Here is a 23086-nt window from a genome sequence, read left to right as displayed (position 1 = left end):
CCACTTTAAGCGTAATGTCAAGATAAATTACCGACAGCGACTTACGTGTTTGACTGAGCAAGGCAACAGCACCAAAATGAATCCACAAAGCAGCAGTAGGCCTGCCCACCTCAAATTTTAGGCAATACTTTCTTTAAACCGCCTGTCCATCTAAAACAGAGAGTCAGTAGTGTAAAAGCTATTAGCAGTCAGTTATAGAGAGACAGGTTTGAATACCGAGGGGACAAGCTCTGCCATCCTTGGTGCACAAAAGTTAGTCAATAACTGTGTTCGCTGTAACATTTTCTATGTATCTCTTAAATGTTCTGCAGCTGGAAATGTGTCTTATTGTATCATATGCAGTTATGTCAAGGATATTACTTTGCAAACACTAAAGTCAAAGCTGCAGCGAGAAAAGGGTGCAGAAGCAGAGCAGAACTGAGATTTGTGGTGGCGGCATCTGGCTTCTGTTTTATTTCGGAAAGCGGGCAAGTTGCGCTGCACGTCCAGCAGGGGGCGCGATTTCATTTCGAAGAAGGTGCCGAGTGTTGGCTGGGGGTGGGTTGAAAGAGAGCTCAGCGGGCAGCCGAACGGTCAGCATGGGCTGGGTTCAGATACGCTGCGCATCTTCTTTCAGTGGTTTCCCTGTGTCCTAGGTGGTTAATATGCTTATAGTCTATTTCTGTGGGCATTCGTGTAAGATAAAGTGCCACACTTTATGATCGTCTCTATAACTCTGTCACGATAAATACCTCCCTTCATTTTTCTCCTTAATTACACTTTTCAAAGAGTCGCAAATATATGAAAGAGAAAGTTCCCAACACAGTAAAACGTTTATTCGCCTATTGCGCACATTAAAGTGGTTTTAATAGGGAGAATATAAAAGGCGGGCATGTTCTAAAAGAAACTTTTTCTTTTTTTTTTGCTGTCAAAAGACGGCATTGTAAAAAATAATAATACAAATAAAATGGAGTGGCGTGTGGCGTGTAGCGAGAGGGAGCAGCAGCGAGGGATGCGAACCTGCAGCGCCGCCTCCGCCCACGTCACGCGGAGAACCGCTATAAAGGCGTCGGAGGCAAATAGGGGCTCGCGAGTCCGGGACTCCCGCGAAGGAGAGGAGGACACGAGCACGAGCACGGGCACGGGCACGGGCACGGGCACGGGCACGGGCACGGGCACGGATCCACTTCCAGGGAGCAAACCGGGGGAGAAGAGAAGAGAAGAGAGGAGAGGACGGCCGATGAGCAGAAAAAAAGCCGCTCCGAAGTGAGCCGCAGAAACTAGAGCGCGCGCGCTCCTCGCCACGTCCACGATGCCGCTGGTGTCGCCGAGAGCTGAGACGAAGGACGCTCAGCCGGCGGGGGGACTCTAAACGAAGCGCCGTCTCCCATGCCATAAGCCAGGCGAGCGCGAGAAAAAAATATGAGCTGGAATAATAACATGTTGCGCAGCGCCGGGAGCCGCATCGCAGCAGACAGCGCGCGTCGCCACTGACACGATGGCGCGTCCTGGAGGAGACGGGGCACTGAGCGCCTGAATGCCACGGACAAGGAAAAAAAACAAAACAAAGCACGCGCGCACTCAGAGAGACACGCGACAGAAACAGAAGCGAGTTTCGCCACCGAGCCGCCTATGCCAACGCGCTGAGCAGCCGCGCGCGCTCTCGCTCGCTCTCGCCGCTGCTGCGCGCGTCCCCTGCGCGCGTCCCCTGCGCGGTCCCTCGAACTCGATGGCAGTCGGTCGCTCCGCTCACCACCCGTGAAGCGTGCGATCCGCGGGCCCGGGGCGGGGGCGGGGGCGGGCGGGGGGTGGGGGGTGGCCGCGCAACATCATGTATCTGGGCAAAGCGCTCCTCTTCTTGCTGCTCTCGAGCTGCGTGAGCACGAGCCTGTCGCTGTCCACGTGCGCCACCGTGGACATCGACCACATCAAGAAGAAGCGCGTGGAGGCGATCCGCGGCCAGATCCTGAGCAAGCTGCGGCTCACGAGCCCGCCGCCCACGCTGGACGCGAGCCAGGTGCCCTTCCAGGTGCTCGCGCTCTACAACAGCACCAAGGAGCTGCTGGAGGAGCTGGGCAGGGAGCGGCAGCAGAGCTGCGGCCAGGACAACACGGAGACCGAGTACTACGCCAAGGAGATTTACAAATTCAACATGATCCAGGGGCCCTCGGAGAACAGTGAGTAGCGGAACCCCGGGGGAGGGGAGGGGAGGGGAGGGGCGGGGGTGGGTATGGGGTGCCCATGGGGTGCCCATGGGGTGCCCTACCGGCAGGGTGGCGGTTGTTGGTTCGAATCCCGTCGCCCGTATCCCTGGCGTAAACGGAAAAGCCATTTCGACACTGTAAGTCACCTCGGAAAGGAATGTCCGGGAAGTAAAAGTTCACCGTAGCGCGTGGGGTGGGGGCCGAGTTTTATCCTTGGGGGGGGTCTTGCCGAGGAAGCTGACGAAAGGTAAGGGTTTCCCGCCTATGCAGGAGCGATCGGTGCCCGGGACCCCTTCCCCGGACGCCCCCCGCCCAAAGCGAAGTTCGGTACCGAGCCCCCAGGCCGGCCGTAAAACACGTTTCGATTGTCCCACCCGTGGGTGGGCTTTGCTTCGTGCCCCTTAAATAAATCGCCGCTTCGTTCATTTCCTCCGTTACATAAGGGTCTCGTTTCCAGCAGCCTCACTCTCACCGGAGTGCGGGTAGCGACCCGGTCCTCGTGGGACGCTGCCGAGCGTGATGGCGCGCGACGGTTTACGTGACCACACGTGAGGTTTGAAAAGCACGAAGAAACCAGAGAGGGTGCAGGGCTAAAGGAAGAGCGGCGCTCCGTGCGGCGTCCAACAGGGACCGGGACTCTAAGGCCATCCTGTCCGGAGGGTCGCGTCCGCCGCACGAGGAGCGGAAACGTTGAGAAATCGGGCTACTGGAGGGACCCCCTCTCGCTCGGAGGAGGAATGCTTCTGTTGGGCAACGCGGCCAAGGAGTCGGCGGGGAGTCCCCGGACTCGGGTTCCAGGTGCGAGGCCTCCCGTCGGGCCCGACGATCTGCCCGTTACCCTCACTCTCGCTGTCCGTCACATTTTCCCTCTCCACCTCCCAACAGGGCCTTTATTGTGCTTTGGAGCCCTGCATTTATCAGCCTCTCGCTTCATTCCCGCCAAACATTTAGTTTGTACTTATTGCGCCGCAGCGGGACGCGGACCCCGTGTACGCGGCGAGTGGAGGGAAAAAATGTAGCACCTTAATCGAAACGAGCACTCCGGAGAGGAGAGACGTTCGGTGCCCGTTGAGACGAGGCATATGTCAAGGCTTCAAAGTGAACGGTGGGGGAGGGGGGAGCGGCCGTTTCTGGAGGTAAAAATCAAGTGCGCGTTACCGCATACGGGGCTGAGCGGGTTCCAGGCAGGTGCGAACGCCCTCGGATCGCGTAGTGCCTCTCGATCCAACAGGTGCTTCGTGCCAATGGAACGCGGAGCAGGAGCTGCGCTGGGGTTCCGATGAGCCCTCTCTCACCGATCTGCTTCGAGTCGCCCAAAGTGCTTCTGACAATCAAAATACACACTTGTACGGCCAGCCTGGTGAACCCCCGGCCCAAAGTGTAACCGGACCCCTCAAAACAAACAATGGCTGAGGGGGGAGGGGGGGCACACTTTGCCTGGTATAACCCAGAACCCCAGGTGGAGTGCTCCACTTTGGCAGGATGTTTAGACAGCTTCCATTCCAAGCAGTGACACCACTGACAATTTTTCTGGAGGGGGGCGGGGGGTAATATAATTAAGGGAAGTGTAACTAAGCCCCCTTGAAATCAAAGTCTGTGTTTCTCGTCCAGTTCTAATTTTTTTGCGCTCTGCCAAAGCGTTCTCGTGCTTCTCCGCCGCGCGTTGCGTCGCGTCACACGGAACCGGGCATGTTTCGCCGAGAGCCGTACACCACGTTGACATCGCAACGCATACTTTCGCTCCGTGAGGACGGACTAATGTGTTTCGCGCACGTTTCTTCCGGAAACCGGGAGCCAACAAATTGCTTTCGGGTTCATGCCGAATGGATCTTCTGCTTCGCCCTTTGAACCAGCATATGCGTCTCTGGCAGAATGAAGAGAAGCTGATCTTGTGAAACTCAAAAGGAGTAGGAAGCCGCGCACACACACACACACACACACACACACACACACACACACACACACACACACCCCCCTCTGAAAGGTTCTTTTCTTGAGAGCCAGCTGCTGATTGGAGGCGGTGAATTAAGCAAAGTGGAGCATCATCTTCCTGGTCCCAGGAGGAGAGGTTACCGAAAGGGTGCTTTTTCTCCCGTGAATTTTTAATTGCCTTCTGTGAACCCCATCCCCCGAAAAAAAAAAAGGAAAAATCTTTCTTGTGGAAATAACTTTCCAGCTTCTTCTGACATAATTCCGTTTTTCAGAACGACCCAAGTTCATGTTAAAAATATTTGGCTCTTCAAGTAAAAAGCTGAGCAGAATATCCTCGCTCTCCTAGGAAGGCTCCCCTACGGAGGACCCGATGTTACAGCGTCTCCGCAAGATCGGAAAGCAGAGACGCTCCTGCGCTCGGCCCGTTCCGCAAAAAACAAGTAAAGCCAAGAGTTTGGTGGTCAAAGGCCGTGTTTCACCACTCGTTTCCAACAGGGAACACGATGAGGCCTTTGGATTATTGGGATCTCAATGACAACTTGTGTTAAAGTTGAGCCAGGTCTACAAGAACCCTTTGACTGCTTTCCACCTCGACATTACACGCACACTTCATTCATTCCCTGCATCGTTGACTGCACAGTTCCAATCTTGACCCTTCACCAGCGGTAACATTCGATAAGACGGGGAGCAGGACCGTTTAAAGTCCGCCATCGTTCTTCATGGTTCATTGAGCCGTCTGCTTTTCCCCTCTTCTGTCGAATGTCTCGGCACGGAGCCGAGAACAACGTCCGCCTTCAGAAAACCACAGGGATCAGCAAGTGCCACTATCCCTCTCGCCGACAGAAGATCCAAGGCTGTTCTTTCCAAGCATCAGACGTTGAAGCAGAACCCTTTACCATGCCGTGTACACTCATTCCCTCATTATCAACGCCCACTTACCTTGCGGCAGGGCATGGCTGTCCGGAGCCTATTCTGGAAGCATAGGGTGATGGGTTAAGCGAGGTGACCCAACCGAAAACTATCATCAGATGACTACTTTCACAGCTAGAGCTTTGTTTGGCCTACTGCTGTTTCAAAGTTTTGTCCACAACAGTCGTAGTTCACTTCTCATCGATCAGCCTCGGCAGAAATGGTCATTCTATGATAATTTGCGAACCCATCCTTAGGCCCCTCTTGACCCCAGCTGCCTGGGGACAACTCCAGTTTCACAACATCTCCTGCAAAGCATTACCGCAGCATCTATTGCCTGCTTCTCTTTGGACATTCACTGTAAGTGCTTTTGGAGATTCAAGGTCTTGCTGAATGTTGCACCCCAGGGCTTCTCGTGGGACGTGGCTGGACTTGGGCTCCTCATTTGCTCGCCAAAATGTGCCAATAAATGGGGTGTTTCACAGGGCTGGGTAGAGGGCCTTAAAGAGGAGTTTGTGACTGCTGGATGCTGGTGGGTTCCATCACCACGGGGTCACACCAGGTGAGAGCAGGTCACGGAGGATGGGAGAGCGAATAACTTCCTAATGGGCCACGTTACACGGTTTGAACGGTTCTAAACGGTGACCACATCACACCACGACTAGCACCCAGGGCTTTCCGGAAGCCTCCTCCTCGGTTCGATAGACGTAAATGAAGCCTACTTGGAAATGGAAAAAAAATAAGCAGAGGAAAAGACGGAGAGGTTGGTGTCTCTTGCTGTCATTGTTTGTTTTTTTATCAAGTGCTTCTTATATAATATATATATCTATCTATCTTGTGCTCAGCAATCGGTGATTTTGTGAAATGATAGCGTGGGGGGGGCGGGTGCACTGGAACCGAGGACAGCAGCATTTTTCATATACAGAATAGTAGGAAGGTGATGTCATCCCAAGCCAAACAGACTGAATCACCCCACTCCTTCCACACACACTGTCTTTTTTATTTTTTTATTTTTCACCCTTGATCAAGTGGAAAAAAGGCGTCTTACTTCAGCAGATAACTTTGTCACATTATCTCATCCTGTGCTGTGGGCTGACAGGCTTCCAAGTCGTTGATTTATACAGGCAGCCCGAGACGGCAAATAACGATTCACTAAAGCAACAGAGGAGACTCACCGGGGGGCTTTCATTTGCATTTTAAGCGCACGGTGTCGACTGCCAGGTGTGCGTCAAGCAGCTACTGTAACTGTGTCGTAAGACTTTATCTCCAGAAGACAGTCGGAAGGTCAGAGGCGTTGACCTGGATGCCAACGGATCAAGTCCGGGGAGGTCAGCCAAGAGCTACAGTCCAACTAGAGCACCCCCGCACAGTCGTCCATCCCATCCTCGCAACAGACCTCTGAGTTATTTATCATAAGTTGCCATAGCGGGTAGTGTAGTGGTTAGAGCTGCCACCTTTGGACCAGAAGGTTGCAGATTGAAATCCTTCCCTCAAATTACCCACTTGCGTAAATGGGTAAAATCATTGTATGAAGTCTAATGTTATAAGCTGCTTTGGAGAAAAGTATCAGCAAAGTAAAATTTAAAAAAAAAAAAAACCTTCCATCTCAATGGAGTCCTAATCAAAGTCCAACTTGCAGGCTGAATGATGTCAGTACCCTTAAGAAGTTTGCATCCCTTTCTTTAACCTCTTGTAAAAACCACCTACTTGTAGGAACATACATACAATGATTGAAGGGTTCCTTCCCTACATGTCTAATAAATCCCTTTCTCTGTGGTTCAGTGTTCAACTAGCACTAGGCTTGAGATGGTCTTTTCACCACTGGCGTGATCGCTCATCCAGCAGATTTGCTCCAGTTCCATCAGCACTTGCCCAGCAGCTGCTCTCCATTTTTCCCCGTTTCCTTTGTTTACTTCCATAGCTCCCGAGGGGTTGACATCAGAGGCGGCCTGCTGGGTGACTGGTTGTCCAGATCACGTTTTTGGATGGGCGAATGGTGGTGGTGGGTCAGCGTACCTGGCCAGAGTCACTGTCAGACAGGATTCCAGAAGGGACGGTGGATTAAGGACGTGAACCTCCAATGTGAAGGTTGCCGGTTCACTGCCTGCTGTTACCAGTGCTGTTTCACCCTTGAGTATGGTACTCATCCTGAACTGCTCTAGTAAAACACCAGGTTGTATTAATTGCTCAAATACTGTCCAAATGCAGAAGAGTCAACTAAGCAACAAATTGATAACAATGCGATGAGAGTGGCATCATTTGCGGTAGGTGAGATTCAAACCATCACCCTTCAGATCCGAAGGCAGCAGCCGTGACCACGACACTATGAGCTGCCCGCTGGTATTCGTACGCGCTCGTAACCGCAGGGCTACTGGGCAGAATCCCCGAAAAGATTTTGCTCTTGTGCTCTCGAGGGGTGCGTTTCACTTGAATCGCTTCGGGACAAATATTCATCTGTAAGAACGCAGAGTGTCGAAACGGCACTTTAACATGTGGATGAAGACGTGAAAAAAGCGGTAGTAACAATAACAACGTCCAGAGGGTCATTGAGGGCCATGTCCACTCCTCTCTAGTGTAGCATGCTGTGGATCCCCCCCGCTACGTTCTTACTCCCACCAGGAGGTGAAACGAGAGCAGAAGGTCTACAGGAGAACGTGGACACAGTTCGCCCTTTAGAAAAACAACATTTCAGAATGTAGAGATTTGGAAAAGCATTACCAAGCTGGAAAAATATTCATGAGGGATTTTGAAGGACACAATTCTTGGCCGGAGCTGAAATAACATTAACTGTGCTCTTGGAAGGAAGAAACCGAACGGGGGTGTTGTGTGCAGAGCAGCGGCTGCGGGACAGTTCCCTTGGACCAACAGGTAGAGGAGCAACACGAGGACCTCTCGTGACATCATCAGAAGTTAGTCCGTGTGGACCTTCATACACATACAAATAAATAAATCAGACAAGCGACCACATTTACACATCTTCCTGTCCACATTTTAGCAAGTGTCTCAACTGAACTGCTGCTGATGTCAGCATCCTGGTCCCGAGGCCGATACCCAAATGTGATAATGGGGCGGGACTATAAATTAGCCCGTGTGTATCTCTCCAATTATCCGAGCAATCCGCAGCACTCACAGCCATGGAACAAATTACCTTCGGAGCGCTGGCAAAAATACGCCATAATGTGAAATCCACCTAAAACGATCGCAATAGGAAAAATGAGGTCATCCAAAAGGAAACCGAAGACTTGATTAGAATTTCAAGTCTACCCTCTTAAGTGGGGCTTTCTCTCTTTCAGTGGGGGGAGTGCGCTGTCGTCGTCATCGTCGTCGCCGCCGCCCCCTCCCCCACACTGTTTGGAAGAACAAGACTGCTATTTTGGTTTTGGATAAGATTTTTAACAGTTGACCTAAAAATAGGCAAACATCTCTGGAACAGCCAGATGTCAGTTACGGTACAGTGGAGGAATCGAGGGTCTCCTTGGGTTTATCCTGGGTCGCATACAGTATTTCTCACGTCTGCAGGACAAGACAGTCTTTTATCAGTTTAGAATATTTTTATTAGCACAGAAATAGACTAACGGAGCAATTTCCTTTTCAGTCATGTGTAAATTAGCGACATAAAATGGTCCATTAAGAAAAGCATAGGGTAACAAATAAATAGCAGAGACCCTGGCTGTAAATGAGTGTTTCCACTAAGCTTGTAAAACATTTGCTGCTTGGTTGTTGCATTCGGCACGGCCTGGACACCGCCTGTTAAAATAATAAACGATTCGATAGGTTTGTGACTGAAAAGGGGGAAAAAAACTGTTCTAGACAGGAGTGGCTGGACAGGAAGCCAGTCTATGAGACTATTCAGTTGGACATTCGGTTTCAGCTGCTTTTTCTCTTCCGTGCCTGTCTGAGAACCTCATTTCTGAACAAATTTGCCACTAATTCAAAGATTAAGGGGCTGGTTCTGTGGTTGCCAAGTCTGTGGTTCTGTAAGCCAAGTCTACCGTCTTGATAAGCTGTCAGTTCACCCATATTATTGGTTCACTGCTGTCGGGTTACCCGTTATCCATAAGTGACCTCAGGCTTGCGTTCCTCACCATGGCACCCAATGAAGGCCATCACCTGACCTCTCTTCCGGTATCCTCAGCACCTGCTGAGGGTATAGCTGGCAGGAGCGCTCCAACTTCCCGCACCCGACCTGTTCCTCCACTTGGCGGGGCATTTGGTTTCCATTTTCTAACTTCGATGCGTTGCCAGCTCGGACTTTGGCTCCCAAAGCATTTACAGATGGTCCGTGGGTTTCCTCCCTCTGCTGAAAACAATCAGGCCCAGTGTAAAAATTGCTAGGAGTGGCGAGCTGGAATGGTCACTCATGCTTTGAACCTCCCTTGCCTCGCAGATGAGCTACTCCATCCTTGCCCCAAGGGGATCACCTCAAAGGTGTTCCGCTTCAACGTCTCTTCCATGGAGAAGAACGCTACCAACCTGTTCCGGGCCGAGTTCCGGGCACTGCGCATCGTCAACGAAGCTGCCACGATGAACGAGCAGCGGATCGAACTCTACCAGGTGTGTAAAGGTACCATTTCCCTGTCTCTTCCCTGGAACTGGTCGGGCCATTGAGAGCAAGTCGACGTGTGGAGCAGTCAGAGGGGAAAGGACGTCGCGTCTCTTAGTTGTGTCTCAATTTTGCATGATCGCTGAGCCTTGTTTCCATTATTATATACTAGACTGAGGGGCACCTTAGAGAATTCAGGAGAGAGAGAACAGTAAGCAAAAATCACAACTCCTACTATCCGCAGTTGTCGGTTGAAGAGCCCATTTCTCAGTCTTCCACAGGAAAGCATAGAGGAATGCTTTCATTTAGACTAAAGACAGTGATCCGTTTGCACCGCCCACCCCCACCCCTTCATCCCCGCGCTGCCGACAACAACAAAATCTGATCCGTGGGCGACATCAAGCTAAGAGTATCCCGCGCCTGCTTGCGGGCACGTATACTTGCGTGTCCGCGTGCGCGTGTTTGGTGGCTCACGGAAAAAGGGCATTTTGCGTTGGGATTTTTTTTCATTGCTGTGTTTCCAACATAATCCCCTGTGAGCGAGCGAGAGCCACGATTGGGTTCCATCATTTCCTGCCGGGGAGATGGATGTCTCCAGGCTGCATACCGTCTCCTTGGCGAGCCGGATTGGGCTGAACCCCAGCCCTGACTTGTCAGGCCCACAGATTGTTTCCAGGAGTCAGCGAGGAGATAGAGATGGGGTCAGCGGCGGGGAGAGCGAGCTAAGCCCAGCCACTCGCCCCCACACACATGCTGGGAGCTGACTGGCGTGGGCCGCCAGCGGTTACACTTGGCCTCCCGAGGCCCACGGGAAGCCAGATTAGACACTGACATTGTTCAGGGGCCTGGTTATCCAGCTTTCAGCCCTCCCACCCTGGTGTTTTATTGTTTATGACTGTTTTTGTTATCAGTAATGTTGGGGCCAGGGAAAGGTAACTCCTCCAGTGTGCTTCGCTGTCCCTCTTCAAGCAATACTACCGTGTGCTGCTGTATGTTCTCACGGAGACTCATTAGTCTCAAGTATATATGACTGGTTCGGATTTCTTCTAGCTGCACGATTGCTAGAGGGGCGAGGAACTGTTCGTGTAAATGTCGGATAAGATTACCATCGTTAAAGGCGATTCTCGAGAAGCATGGCTGGAAGCCCAGTGGTCGCAGCCTCTCGCGGACTGACGTTTGTCTTCGTGGGGTATGTCTGGGATGGCCAGCTTCTCATGCGCAATAGTACGAACACTTGCGACGTGGCTGTCAATGCAAGGAGCGGTGTTTTCCGTGAGTTTACGGGCATCCTGGAGCATGTGGCTCACAGCTTCATCTCAGGGAATCAGCAAGGAGGTTCTAATGGATGGCATCTGATCTGCAGATCCTGAGGCCAGATGGCCATATTGGCAAGCAGCGCTACATCGGGGGCAAGAATGTGCTGACCAAGGCGCCACCCGAGTGGATTTCATTTGACGTGACAGAGACCGTGCGAGAGTGGCTCATGTACCAAGGTCAGTGTCAGTTGAGCAAGGACTACGAGAGAGGTAGCTACTCTTTTGGCTAATCCACTAGAACCCCACAACAGTTGGGTTTTATGAGGGAAGCCCTTTTGAACTTGAGTTAAGTTTCGCATCACGGACTCTACGTGAGGCGAGACTTCCTCCGCTATGAAGTTTTTCCCACTCGACAGAAACCAACCTCGGCCTGGAGATCAGCGTGCACTGCCCTTGCCACACAATTAAGCCAAACGGAGACATTGATGAAAACAGCTACGAGCTGCTGCAAGTCAAGTTCAAAGGTAAGTGAAACTCGGCGCCGTTTAACTCTCCTTTGTAGCGAAGGCTTCGCAGGCGCGTCACATCCAAAAAACGCAATGTTCCTCCGTAGGTGACCTGTGGGTGCCTTCCACATCATTTTATTCCATAGTGGCTGTAAACATCTCACATCATAAGGATTTCTTTCCAGTAAACACGTTCATTCTAGTCAGGGAAAACCTCCACGACCGGTGATGTTCTCTCAGTGACTCAGTTCCTGGGAAGGTTCTCCATCTGGTATCCCACTTATGTTGGGGCCCCTGGGTTCCTGAGCCTCAGGCTGGGGAATGCTCACTGAATCGAGCCTGGCCAGTTGATGGGGAAAGCAGGGGGGAGGGATTGTAATAGGCATTTGCAGGTGCGCTGACGCCTGGGCCCTAAATAAAGGAAAGGTGTCCATGTGCACTGAGCATTGTCTCTCCTGGGAACCGTGCTGATTTCGTAATCAGCTGCAGACAGAAGAAATGCACACCAGTGAGTGGGGGCAGGAGCAGGGTAGGGCAAGGCAGGGCAGGGGCCAGGGTGCAGTTGGGTTAGACAGAGTCCCTGTCGTAGTCTATGGATTCGGTTGTCCTGCCTTTAAAGAAGCGTTTAATTTCGATGTGGCTGATCGGACGTGGTTCTTTCTGTCCGATCCAGGAGTGGAAGGAGATACAGACAGCCTGAGGCTGGATCTGGACCGGCTGAAGTACCAGAAGGAGCAAATGGAGCAGAAGGAGCGGCTGTACCCGCACCTGATCCTCATGATGTTACCACCACACCGCCTGGACACCCAAACCTCCTCCCGGCGCCGCAAGCGAGCGCTGGACACCAACTACTGCTTCAGGTAGGTGCCGCCACAGATCTCCATGTCACGGCATCACGGTGGCATCGTGGAGCAGTGGTCGAGGCTGTAGGATCAAGCTGTTGGTGGGGCCTCCTGCGAGAGGGAGATACCCTCTTCCCCAGCTAGTGCTGCTGCAGAGCCCAAATTGCATGACTAAGAATTTCTGCAGAGCTCCGCTTCGCTGTGCCAGCCACAGGAATGAGCAGAGGTGTCTGTCAGAGCGAGAGGATTTCTAAGCAAGTTCAGATCTGTCCCTCTACTCAAATCCAAAATACTTCCTCTCTGGGAAACACTAAGATGGGCCTTCTGCAGCTCTGCAATCCCCCCCTCAGCCGTCCAGCAGGCACCTGGGCTCACTCCCAAGAGTCCACGAAAGCGACACACCTACCGGTGGAATTTCTCAGCTCCCGGGAACACCAGCCGGAGCTGTTCAGGAGACGTACACGTGTAAAAAGTTGAAAAGAGAGGGCTGAATTCATGCAAGTGAAGCAGCGAAACGCAAAGAGCCGTGAAAAAACCTGGAGAGGCGGCGAGCGGTTGCATTAATCCTGCTGCTTCCTCTTTTTGCTGGGCAGTAACTACGAGGAGAACTGCTGCGTGCGCCCGCTGTACATCGATTTTCGGCAGGACCTGGGCTGGAGGTGGATCCACGAGCCCAAGGGCTACTATGCCAACTTCTGCTCTGGGCCGTGCCCTTACCTGCGCAGCGCTGACACCACGCACAGCTCGGTGAGAGACAGGGATGCACACCCAAGCGCACGTGCCTGCCGCATCATTTCCAGAACATTCTGACCTAGCACAAGTCAGCAATGGCTTGCCTCCCCATTTTACACTAGTGTGTGCAATTTTACATGTGGGGAAAAAAATACATACCTTGAAGAGGGCAATACTCAGAAATACCTGAATGAATGAAGACTGATAAAGTTTATTATTCCCAGTAAATCTTGAATGAACGCTCAGTAGTCTTAGCTGTATAGGTGTAATATGAATGTACAAAAAAGCATGTATATTTGGGGGGGGGGGGGGAGGTGAAACGAAGAATAGTAACTAGAAGAAAGTTGATCATCCAAGATTTGAAACGCTTGTGACTGACATCTGTCTGTACCTTGCCCCCTCCCCCCCCACAGCTGCTGAGCCTCTACAACACCTTGAACCCTGAGGCATCGGCCTCACCTTGTTGCGTACCCCAGGACTTGGAGCCCCTCACCATCCTGTACTATGTGGGACGGACCCCCAAGGTGGAGCAGCTCTCAAACATGATAGTGAAGTCCTGCAAGTGCAGTTGAGCTTGCTGCCATAGCCCAGCAGCGAGTATCCTGGAGGGGGGGCGAGGGGCACCATTCCTCACAAAAGAATAGCTCTAACAAGGCAGCCAACAGGACCTTCCCCGGCCATGCATTTTACCCCCCCCCCCATCTGTACTGTGTGCTCAGGCAAACCACCTTCGAAACACCACTACCAAACCATCTTAGTGCGAGGATGTACTACGGACATACAGTTATGTTTTACTAGTGTTTTTACAGTGCTCTCCACTGCCCCCTCTCCCAAATTATTTTTTTTCTTCTTTTTTTTTTTTTTTTAAATAAACTTGTATTGTTTCTTTCTGACAATCCTGGGCATTTCAGATGAGCTTACGCTTTAAAAAAAAAAAAAAAAAAAAGGAAAAAAGAGACAGACATAAGGTTTCTTACCGTGACCTGTAGAAAGCCGCTGGCCTGAGGGCACGGCTGCAGTCCAAAACTACAAGGGAGACTCTGTAAAAGCCTGCTGGATTTGAAAAGAAAAACAGGGGTACAATGGACAACAAAGGCACTGTCTGGCCAAAGGTACAGCGAGCGAACCTTCTGTTTGGGAACGCAGACGGACAGCCGCGACACGCAGCAGTGTGAAGGGGTGCTCCATGCTGGAACTGAACACTGCTCATCTACGAGACACACGGACCGATTCTTAGGAATTCTTAGTCTTAGGAAACCTTAGAAATGCTGGAAAAAGAACCTTTCTTTGAAAAAGGAAAAAAAAACTATTTTCAGTTTTCATTTTACCTCTATTACGCAACAGAATTTTGCTTTGGGGATTTTTTTTCGTTCGTAAATGAAGTGGATCTTTTCTGTTGTACAAAGCATTGTATGTCACCAAGTGAACATTTCACACAATCACAACAATGTCCATGTTTTATTGCTATTACTCCTAACACACTTTTTTAATTAAAAAAATGTCTTGGACAACTGGATTTGTTTCTTACGTACTGCCAGTGAAGACAGCTAATTTTTCGGTTGTTTTCCAGTCCGAAAGGTCAATCTAACTGGTCTCAAGTGTTGTAACACCATGGTTTGTCACAACTTTACACTTTTAACTTGGCATAATGTAGTAAACTGCAAACTATTTAAGGCCGAAGACTGTAAAATACATCTTAAAACGATTTAAAGTAAAAATAACAAGGTGTGAAAGTTAATGGGATTTGAATACATTTTATTGCATGTTGTTGAAACACAGCTGTTACTATTCAAAGCAAGGCAACAGTCGACAGCGAGAAAATGAGTCCTCAGCATTATCCTCCAAATCAGGATGTCAAAAAGATACGGAAACTGCACTATTGGGTTTTTTTCCCCCCCCCCAATCGAATGTATCAGGAGGTAAATACACATGGGTTCACACATCACTGTTTGACACTGTAACAACTCATGGACTATTAGAACAATGATAGTTTCTCAGCAGGATATATTCCTTTTTCTGTAAGCCAGTAAGAAAGAGTGAAGAGACCGTGATCCAGGGCTACCGATCCCTGTAAAAGCTCGAGAGTTGGATGGACGATAATCTAGCAATAGATAATAAATAGAGCAAATATTTTCAACTTGTGCATTACCTCCACAAACAGTACTTCAGGTTAGAGCAGTTGGTTTAAAAAGGCATCGACTATTTCTTACAGCCAGTCTTCAAGTTACAATTCCTCGTGTTTCTATTTTTATTCAAGGTGTGTTTCTCCACAACCTTAAATCCGTTACACAAAACGTTGAGAACAAACAAAGAGTACACGCGTAAACCCTTCTGCGCATCAAGATGCGATCTCGGCACCATGCGTGTGGCTGATCCGTGCCTCCCGTCCCGCTTTTCTTATACGGGACTGTGAGACGTTTTGTAGAAGACATTTAAAACTTTAAAAAGAAACAAAAACGACAGACTCTACTTTTCGGTTAAGCAACCAAATGTGCTCCAAGGCTTTTAAATAAGTCAAAAAAGCAAAACTAAATACATTTAAAAATTTGTTATATTTCAAAACCAGCTTTAAAACTTTCTATAAAAATATTTCATATAGGAATGACCACTAATTTCTGACATTTCTGTAGAGGCTGTTGACCACCCAGATAAAGTCTCAACGAAGGCAAATGGGGACCCTTTCATTCTCATTCTCTGGACATGCACCAATAAAAGGGCTCGGCTGCATCTGGAAAATGCCAAAAAGAATCCTTTGCATAGGTCGAGACACACACAACACGCAACTGCTAACCGAAATCTTCAAAGAGTTCAAGACCATCAGGAGAGTGCAAAAAATTACATTCTGTAAAGGCAGCAGCTTTACTATGCATCTTGTCTAATAACATGTTCTTTAAGCACAGGAATTTAGAAACGTAAATGTTGTAACAGAAATGAATAAATAGGCAACTGCTGGCATTGAGACAAAACAAGAACTGGGTCCCTACATGTGCCCAGAGAGATCCCTGAAAATGTGACACAATCAGGTTATTTTGTTCTTCACCCTAATGATCTACCCGTAAGAGCTGTCCGGGTGGTTACTACCACTGCTGTATGATGATGCTTATGGAGGCCTGAAGAGAGAAAGTCAACCCACGGAAGTATCTCATGATGTGCAATTTCATTTGTCAACACTGAAGTTCACTCACTGGCTGTGGAGCAGCTTACAAGAGCATTTTGTTACCGCTCATACCCATGAGTCATCTGTGGCTGGATGTCCACAGGCTTCTTTCACCACGCTAGTCCGCAAGTTGAGGAAGTGCTGGTGAACGTGAACAAAACCGATGACATACGGCTCATCAGCTGCTCCTTTCGTTTATCGAATTCAAGCGCAGACAATGCACCAAGGACCAAAGCCCCAGCAGACGCACTCCGTTACCTAACAAATCATCCGCCTTGCCAAGGCAGTAGACTGAGATCTGTGCGTGTGCTTTTGGTCAGCTGCAATGGCACATCCATTCTTCTATGTGAGGTATATTCAGGGATGTCTCTGCATTAAATCCCAGCTTGCTTCTCAGGCTCCCAGAAGGTGACGAGGGGTGGGCTGAAGATTTCCCTCCGACTACTAGAACCAGGCTGTGGAGCCTGGAGTCCATCCCTCACCTGCTAGAGGTCGGACTCTGGAAGAGCCTGCTATAAACGGAGAGACCTGGGGAGGAAGGGGTAGAACAGGTGGTCAATACTGACTGCAAGTTCTTCCATTTTTTGGCCCAAAGCTAAAAGTTTACACTAAAAGAAGCTAAGGGACCTGGGAGGTGTGAGGAAGCTGAAGGTGAGATGGTTGCTGAGGGGGCCATGAGAAGACCACTGGAAACCCACCAAAGGACAGCTCACCAAACTTAGCAGTGAGCCCCCGCGAGAAAATGAAAAACAGACGTCCCAACTCTCAAGAGTTTTTCTGGCTTGATCCATTCCTGAATCTACAGAGCTAAACAAATTAGCCTCAGAGATTTTCTACAAGGTATTATCTAAAAGAATATTTATAATATCGGTGACCTCCACAAAATAAAAAGCTTATTCAATTTAGGCAAAGTTACATCATGTATTTAGACAAGCACAAGAGGGGCTGAATTTAAGTTACACGAAAATCATCTTTCCTTGGAAAATCACTAATATGATATGTGATCCAGGGTGTTAACATGCAAATTTGGGTATTTCGTGTTGCTCCAGGCAGAGTAGACGAAGCTGTGGCCAAAACCGAATCATCAAAGCCAGATAGTCTGGGGACTTCAATTTAGACCATTAAAAAACAAAGATCCTTTTCAACCATGTGGGCGATCTGACGAAATGTCAAGTCTGGGCGACTGAATGTCAGATGGAGAGAGCAACCTGTTATTTATGGGTAGACAAAACATACATTTATACTGCAGAGAAATAACAAATATTGAATAATTTAACAAAACGCAATGAGTATATTTAAAAAGAAAAAAAAAAAAAAGAAGACAAATGTCAATAAGATGAGCGAGTTTATTTTCCATGCTGGAGGTTCTGCCAATTACAACGTGCGGGAGCAAGTGGGGCTGGCACAGTAGAAAGGGGCATTTAAAAAGGCGCAGGTACCACAGAGGTGGTTCGGTTGCAGCGGCTACAAGGTGCGCGCCCTCCGTCCGCCCAGCTCCCGCACGCTGCCTGGGGGTGTGCCAGGATTCCAGCAGCAGAGGAATTCCGAGTGCAGTCGAGGCTGCGGCGCTTGCGCTCCCAAACAGTATTCTCTTTCATTCCCTTCCCCGCAGACACTGTTTGTTTTGGTGCTCTTTTACACTGCGAAGGCCTGACGGAGCTGGAAAATGAAAACATCGCCTTGACTTCCAATCCGCCGACATGACGACTGGAAGCTGCTTTTTTTCTAGCTCAGCAAAAGAAATAAGACTAATATTCCTTTCTTTAAACCAACGGATAATAACATAATCGCTGAGGAAAGGGAATTAAATGAGATGATGATAAACAAACTAAACAAATATGACTACTCGTGTGCAAAAAAAAAAAAAAAAAAAAAAAAAGAAAAACTATTGTAAAACTGTATGAAAACTGAGATCCTACGAGGTTTCTGGTTTGGATAAAAGAACCGCCACCCATCGCCAACATGGCAATAATAGTTGAAAGGAAATACTAATTTGGTGGTTCTTTGTTTAATATTGCATTTTTAAGTCTAGAAAGTGCAAATTCACATAACTCCCTGCCAACTATTCCCCGAGGTTTAAAAAAGGAATGAAAACGGCCAGGCATAACCCATTATCACTCTTTGTTTTGTCGGTGGAATGCAGCACACTCCTCTCGGAACTTCTCCCCACGTCCAGGGACTCACTTTCTCATCGAAAGACTCACTCTTTCAGCATAGCAGCTTTGTGGAGGCTCCCGTTTTGCTCCAAACCCCACATGCAGCGGGACAAAATGCACACAAGTTTCCTGCTTGTTTAGTGTCCAGGAAGCAACGCTTCCATGCAACCCAAATAGCCTAGAAATACAACCCCAGTAAACACGTCACGGTATACAAAGCGTTAGCCAACGAGGCTGTAGGCAACTTAAAAAATGTGCAATTATTTACATTTTTAACTGCGAGCAGTCAATCCAAGAGCTGCTTTTCTTTTGAGCTCGGAGAGCTTTTCCATATCGGGCCCCCGTGCAACCCTTTGTGCCCTCGGAGTTAAGCTATATTTATAAAAGCTGACAGGCCCCTCTGGTTGCACCGCTGTTTCAACGACAGCGAGGTGCCAGCAAGTGCATGTGGAGGGATAACTCGGGCTAATTCGAACAGACAGCTGATCAGAGAGAATGCTGTCTGTATGCATCCAGCACAGCTCCCTGTCGAAGTCAATCAGCGGGCCTGGCTGAAGCCGGCACAAATGGGCAGCGGACTCTCCTGCAAAAGAAGCACGCGGCATTTCATCCGCACAAAGGCCACTTTGAAACAAATCCCGTAAACGCGGGCATGAAGACCTGCTCGATTCCCCAAGGGCAGCTGGACTTCGTAGGGGAGTAATGGTGATGGAGCAGATTTGTTCCCTGCTGCTTCTTACCTCCTTCTTCCCATCCACATCCCTGCCTAAAATTAACCCACAGCATTCCACATAACCTCCCAAAAACAATGGGAAACGGATTTGCGCAACGCTGGATCCGCCGAGAACGGATCAGATTTCAGTTATGAATGAGTCTGAAAGTCCTCAATGGAACCAGGCCAAAATTCATACTACCTACGCACAGGAGGAGTGTGTAAAAGAACCATATTCGACACACAGACACACAACCAAACAGCACGGTGCCGTGAAGCAGCTCCCACGGAGTAGTGTGCCCAGTAGATTCCGCTGCATGCCGCAGGGAGTGCCTGTGTGAGAAGCCCTCGTGATGAATGGCATGACATGCAAGCGTGTAGCACTTTGGGAGCGTCGGCAATTTCCATGATCAGACTAACAGATGTGGAGCACAAAAAAAAAAAAAAAAAAAAAAAAAAAAAAAAAAAAAAAAGAGGCTTAATATCACTGTTACTGTAATAAAATCAACACGTCCTCCGGTTGCACTCCCAGGCCCAGGTTGGAAAGAGTTGTGCAAGTCGCTGCAGAAGAGCACAAAAAGCAGCCAGGTCAGAGAACTTCCTGGAAAAAATACAATTAACAAGGCAATCCAAGGCTCCTCTAAACTGATAGCACATCTTTCATTTCCAGTGATTGAGGAAAAAAACATATATTGAGTGTCAGATGGACTGTGCTGCTGCTTTAGAATTAAATCATTACAGATGACTGATCATGACATAATTAAAAGGCAGAAATGTGTCATGGGACTGATGTATGGATGAGTGACCCAGCGTAAGTAGTGTATCTAGCAGTGTAAGTCACTGCGGTGAATAAGGTGTGTGGGCTGGTAACACTACACAGAGTTCATTGGAAGTCGCTAAATAACAAAATGTAAAATGTAAACGACTCTAAATCATTAAAGAGGGTACACTGTATATCCTGCTGAGTGGATCTCTAGTTTAACTGTTATATTTTTGTACCTATTCTGCTCCCAGCGATCTACGAGACTTGATCATCTGCTACGCCCCAACCAGATCGCTACGCTCTTCCACATCTGCCCGCTTGGTGGTCCCACACGCAAAAAGCAAAGCAGGAAGGTTCTCGGTTCTGGCTCCGTTGCGCTGGAACGACCTCCCCCTTTCGCTCAGAATTGCCGAATCTTTGTCCACATTTAAAAAGGATCTTAAACTCATCTCTTCGGGACTCACTTCGCCCATCATCTCTTAACTTTAAGATCATGCCTGTTAAACAATGAATAAACCTTTACACAACTACTCCTGTAATGTAACGCAAATGTTTATATGCATCTCCCAAAAAAAGAGAGAAAATTACTAGGAAGGTGATCGGGAATCGCAGATATTGGGATAAAGTTTTATGCAGCTACTCGTGTGATGAACGTTGGTTCATATGGTGGAAAGAAACTAACTGGACTTAAGTATCATGTGTCTGTATCTAAGTGTCTCTTCCTGCTAATGTAATGCACACATTGTATTTTCCATGAGATGTACATCTGCTAAATGAATAAACGTAAATGTATTTGAGTTTTCAGTTACCTCCGAGCAATTCAAGTTGAACACTTTGACTATATTCTTACCTGCTGCAAGACACACTGAAATGTATATGGCAGGTTACCATGAAAGAGTTTAGTACTGCTGTGAATTTGTCCTGTTAAAATGCTTTTAAAAATAGTTCCTCAACCTCATCTATATTGAAGTCATAGAAGGACTTTCACCTGGCAAACAGCAAGAGAGAAGTGGCACAACTTTTCGTGGTGTGGTCCGTGCGGTGGGCCATCTGACAGGGACTCTGTGCCCAGCCAAGCAGCCATTCCTTCAAGAAGAACCCCCAACAGCTGAGAATGCCCACCATGTGCTCAACTCCGTAAGTGGAATCTCATAACAACACTGATGAACTTGATCAGATGCCGACTTGGCCTTTTTGAGGGCTGCAGCCATGAGTGGTTTATCCAAAGGAGGCTACATGAAGGAACGTGCCCTGGAAAGTTATTTTGGGGTCATGCTTTTCAAAACAAAGATTTTTTCAGGTCTCCAGGCATAGATTTCTACCATTTCACCTCGTTGCAGGAATCGTGTCCAAAGGGTAGGGGTGTTTCTTCCAGTAAAAAGCCGATTTAAGAAGCAGACAAAAGTTTTGGGATTTTTGAGAAGCTCGTCTGAGGCTATGCCAAGTCCGTACCAACAGACTGCTGGACCGGCCAGAGGCAAGTGTACAGCCATGACCATCAAAGCGATGTGGTCACGAATGGATAAATTGCCTATAGGCATACATAAAAACACCCAAGAAGAAGCTTCCAATGCTCTGGCAACAGTCAGAAAAATGAGGAAAATAACTACAAGTAGAGAAAAGTGTTTGCCTGTCACCCACCTGCTTTCGCACAGACGGCCTCGTAGACAACGTGCTGGGTGCTGGGTCCGACTCCATTGGCGTGAGTCTCGGGGGGAGTCTGTCTGCAAGCAGAAACGGGATACGAATGAGCAGGGGCTGGGGGAAGGGTGGCGAGACATCGCCACAACACACGCACACGAGGCTCACCGCAAAAGGAGAGAAAGAGCTTCATTGTTCTGCATGCGCAACCCTCCCTGCTGGCTTCGGGATTACCTTTCCTGTCTACCACTCCATCAGTGTAATTCTACTACTGGGGGTAAACAGAGGCACTCTGAAAGGCTCGTCTCTCTTCACGATAGTGTCATTTTCAGGAAAAGCTTTCATCCGAGACAAACTAAAAGTCGCAGGATCCGGCGACAATCGAAATACGATTTCAGATCCTGAAGGACCCTGATGTTCCGGGGCAGCTGTGCCTCATTTGTTATAAAGCACCTTCAGACTTGCTGAATACAGCAGAGCGACCCCAAAGGTTATCGGGTTATTGGATTTTATGCAAATGAAGTTGACAGCATGCTGGTCCAAGATGCAAGGTGTCTTGCTAGGGTTCAGTGACAAGGTCCAGTGTGGGTCACTGTAGAGGGATTATGTTTCTAGCGGCGCAGGGGTGAGGCCAAGCAGTATTCTCTTTCCTTAAAAGACAAGACTCTTTCTTGCTCCACAACTGCAAACCACATGCTGTCACTCGCCCCTCTTACCAGTTAGTAATCCACGTAGCTAGCGATACACTCTATGGAAAACTTAAATGCAGTTGGAAGTTCGTGCACCGAAGCGTGACAACAGGGGCTTAACAACTGAGCCAACCTCTCGTCCCACAACCGCAAGTCTTCATGTGGCAAGAAGATCCCACTTGTTTACTGTGCCCATGGATCACGACGGCGTCGCCTTCATTAGACCATTACCAAAGCTGCCACACACAAAGCTTCGTCGTCTTGAAGGTATCACCATGGATACCACTCCCCACACGTATCAGCTGAATTTTCCTTCTGAGGTTTTGTGGTGTCACTGGAGCATGAGTACTTTCTACAACTTGGAAATGTGGAGGTATACCCAAGGGTAATTACGGGGTACTGAATTAATTCAAGGGAATACAAATCCCATTCCTTGGCAAAAGTTCGTAATGATTGCTTGTGTTATTTTCTATACATTTTCTAATGATGGATAGCACAGCTAGTCTGGAAAATGAACTGAAGGCAAACTAATGCCTTCAGTTCATTTTGCGTTGAAGACCTCTACGAAACTTAGAGCAAAATGTATAACAGAACAGTACATCACAGCTTTGTACACTGCTCAGGGGTAATTTTGTCCCATCCCTCATGTCAGACTTTCTACAGATCATTTAGGTTGGTTGCTTGGACTTCTGGACTGCAATTGTTTAAAAAGTGCCAAAGATTCTCAGTGAGGTTGAGATCAGGTATTTGACTACGACATCCACTTGTAGGATGTTCACGTAATTGTTTTTGAGCTAATCCAGCGTTGCCCTGCCCTTGTGTTTGGTATCATTGTCTTGCTGGAAGATGAACCTTCTCCCAAGCTTAAGTCTTTGAGTCAACTGCAACAGGTTCTCTTCCAGTATTTCTCTGTATTTAGTTCCATCCATTCTCCCATCAGTCTTAATAAGACTCCTAGTCCCATCCACCAGAATACTTCAGTGTAAGACATGGTGTTTTTTGAGTCATAGGCAGTGTTAGGTTTGCACCATACAGAATGCTTTGAATTTTGACCAAAAAGCTCCA

The 23086-nt window shown here is 48.6% G+C and overlaps 2 protein-coding genes across 3 annotated transcripts in view; one reads left to right on the top strand and one right to left on the bottom strand.

Annotated features, from left to right (window-relative positions):
• Positions 1 to 1136: 1136 nt before the first annotated feature.
• Positions 1137 to 13857, top strand: tgfb3 (transforming growth factor, beta 3). Its single transcript, XM_018746108.2, has 7 exons — positions 1137 to 2156; positions 9412 to 9578; positions 10931 to 11060; positions 11240 to 11347; positions 12003 to 12189; positions 12765 to 12918; positions 13317 to 13857. The coding sequence occupies exons 1-7, from the start codon at positions 1811 to 1813 to the stop codon at positions 13473 to 13475; spliced, it is 1251 nt and encodes a 416-aa protein (XP_018601624.1). The 5' UTR covers positions 1137 to 1810; the 3' UTR covers positions 13476 to 13857.
• A 711-nt stretch (positions 13858 to 14568) lies between these two features.
• The window catches only part of ttll5 (tubulin tyrosine ligase-like family, member 5), an 83721-nt gene continuing 75203 nt past the window's right edge, over positions 14569 to 23086 (bottom strand). For both annotated transcript variants that reach the window (XM_029258312.1, XM_029258313.1), the window contains 2 exons: positions 21333 to 21415; positions 14569 to 16588 (listed from right to left, as the gene is read on the bottom strand). In XM_029258312.1, coding sequence (XP_029114145.1) covers positions 16539 to 16588; positions 21333 to 21415 — 133 coding nt within the window. In that variant the 3' untranslated portion in view covers positions 14569 to 16538. The remainder of the gene's footprint in view (positions 16589 to 21332; positions 21416 to 23086) is intronic.

The sequence above is a fragment of the Scleropages formosus genome, chromosome 15 (genome assembly GCF_900964775.1).
Source record: "Scleropages formosus chromosome 15, fSclFor1.1, whole genome shotgun sequence".
Taxonomy (NCBI): Eukaryota; Metazoa; Chordata; class Actinopteri; order Osteoglossiformes; family Osteoglossidae; genus Scleropages; species Scleropages formosus.
This window is presented reverse-complemented; position numbering and strand designations above follow the sequence as displayed.

Bases quoted from the DNA above. Each gene is read 5' to 3' on its own strand.
- tgfb3 (XM_018746108.2), top strand. From the start codon at position 1,811: ATGTATCTGGGCAAAGCGCTCCTCTTCTTGCTGCTCTCGAGCTGCGTG. The intron at 2,157-9,411 runs GTGAGTAGCGGA...CTTGCCTCGCAG, and splicing joins CCAGGGGCCCTCGGAGAACA to ATGAGCTACTCCATCCTTGC. The intron at 11,061-11,239 runs GTCAGTGTCAGT...CCCACTCGACAG, and splicing joins AGAGTGGCTCATGTACCAAG to AAACCAACCTCGGCCTGGAG.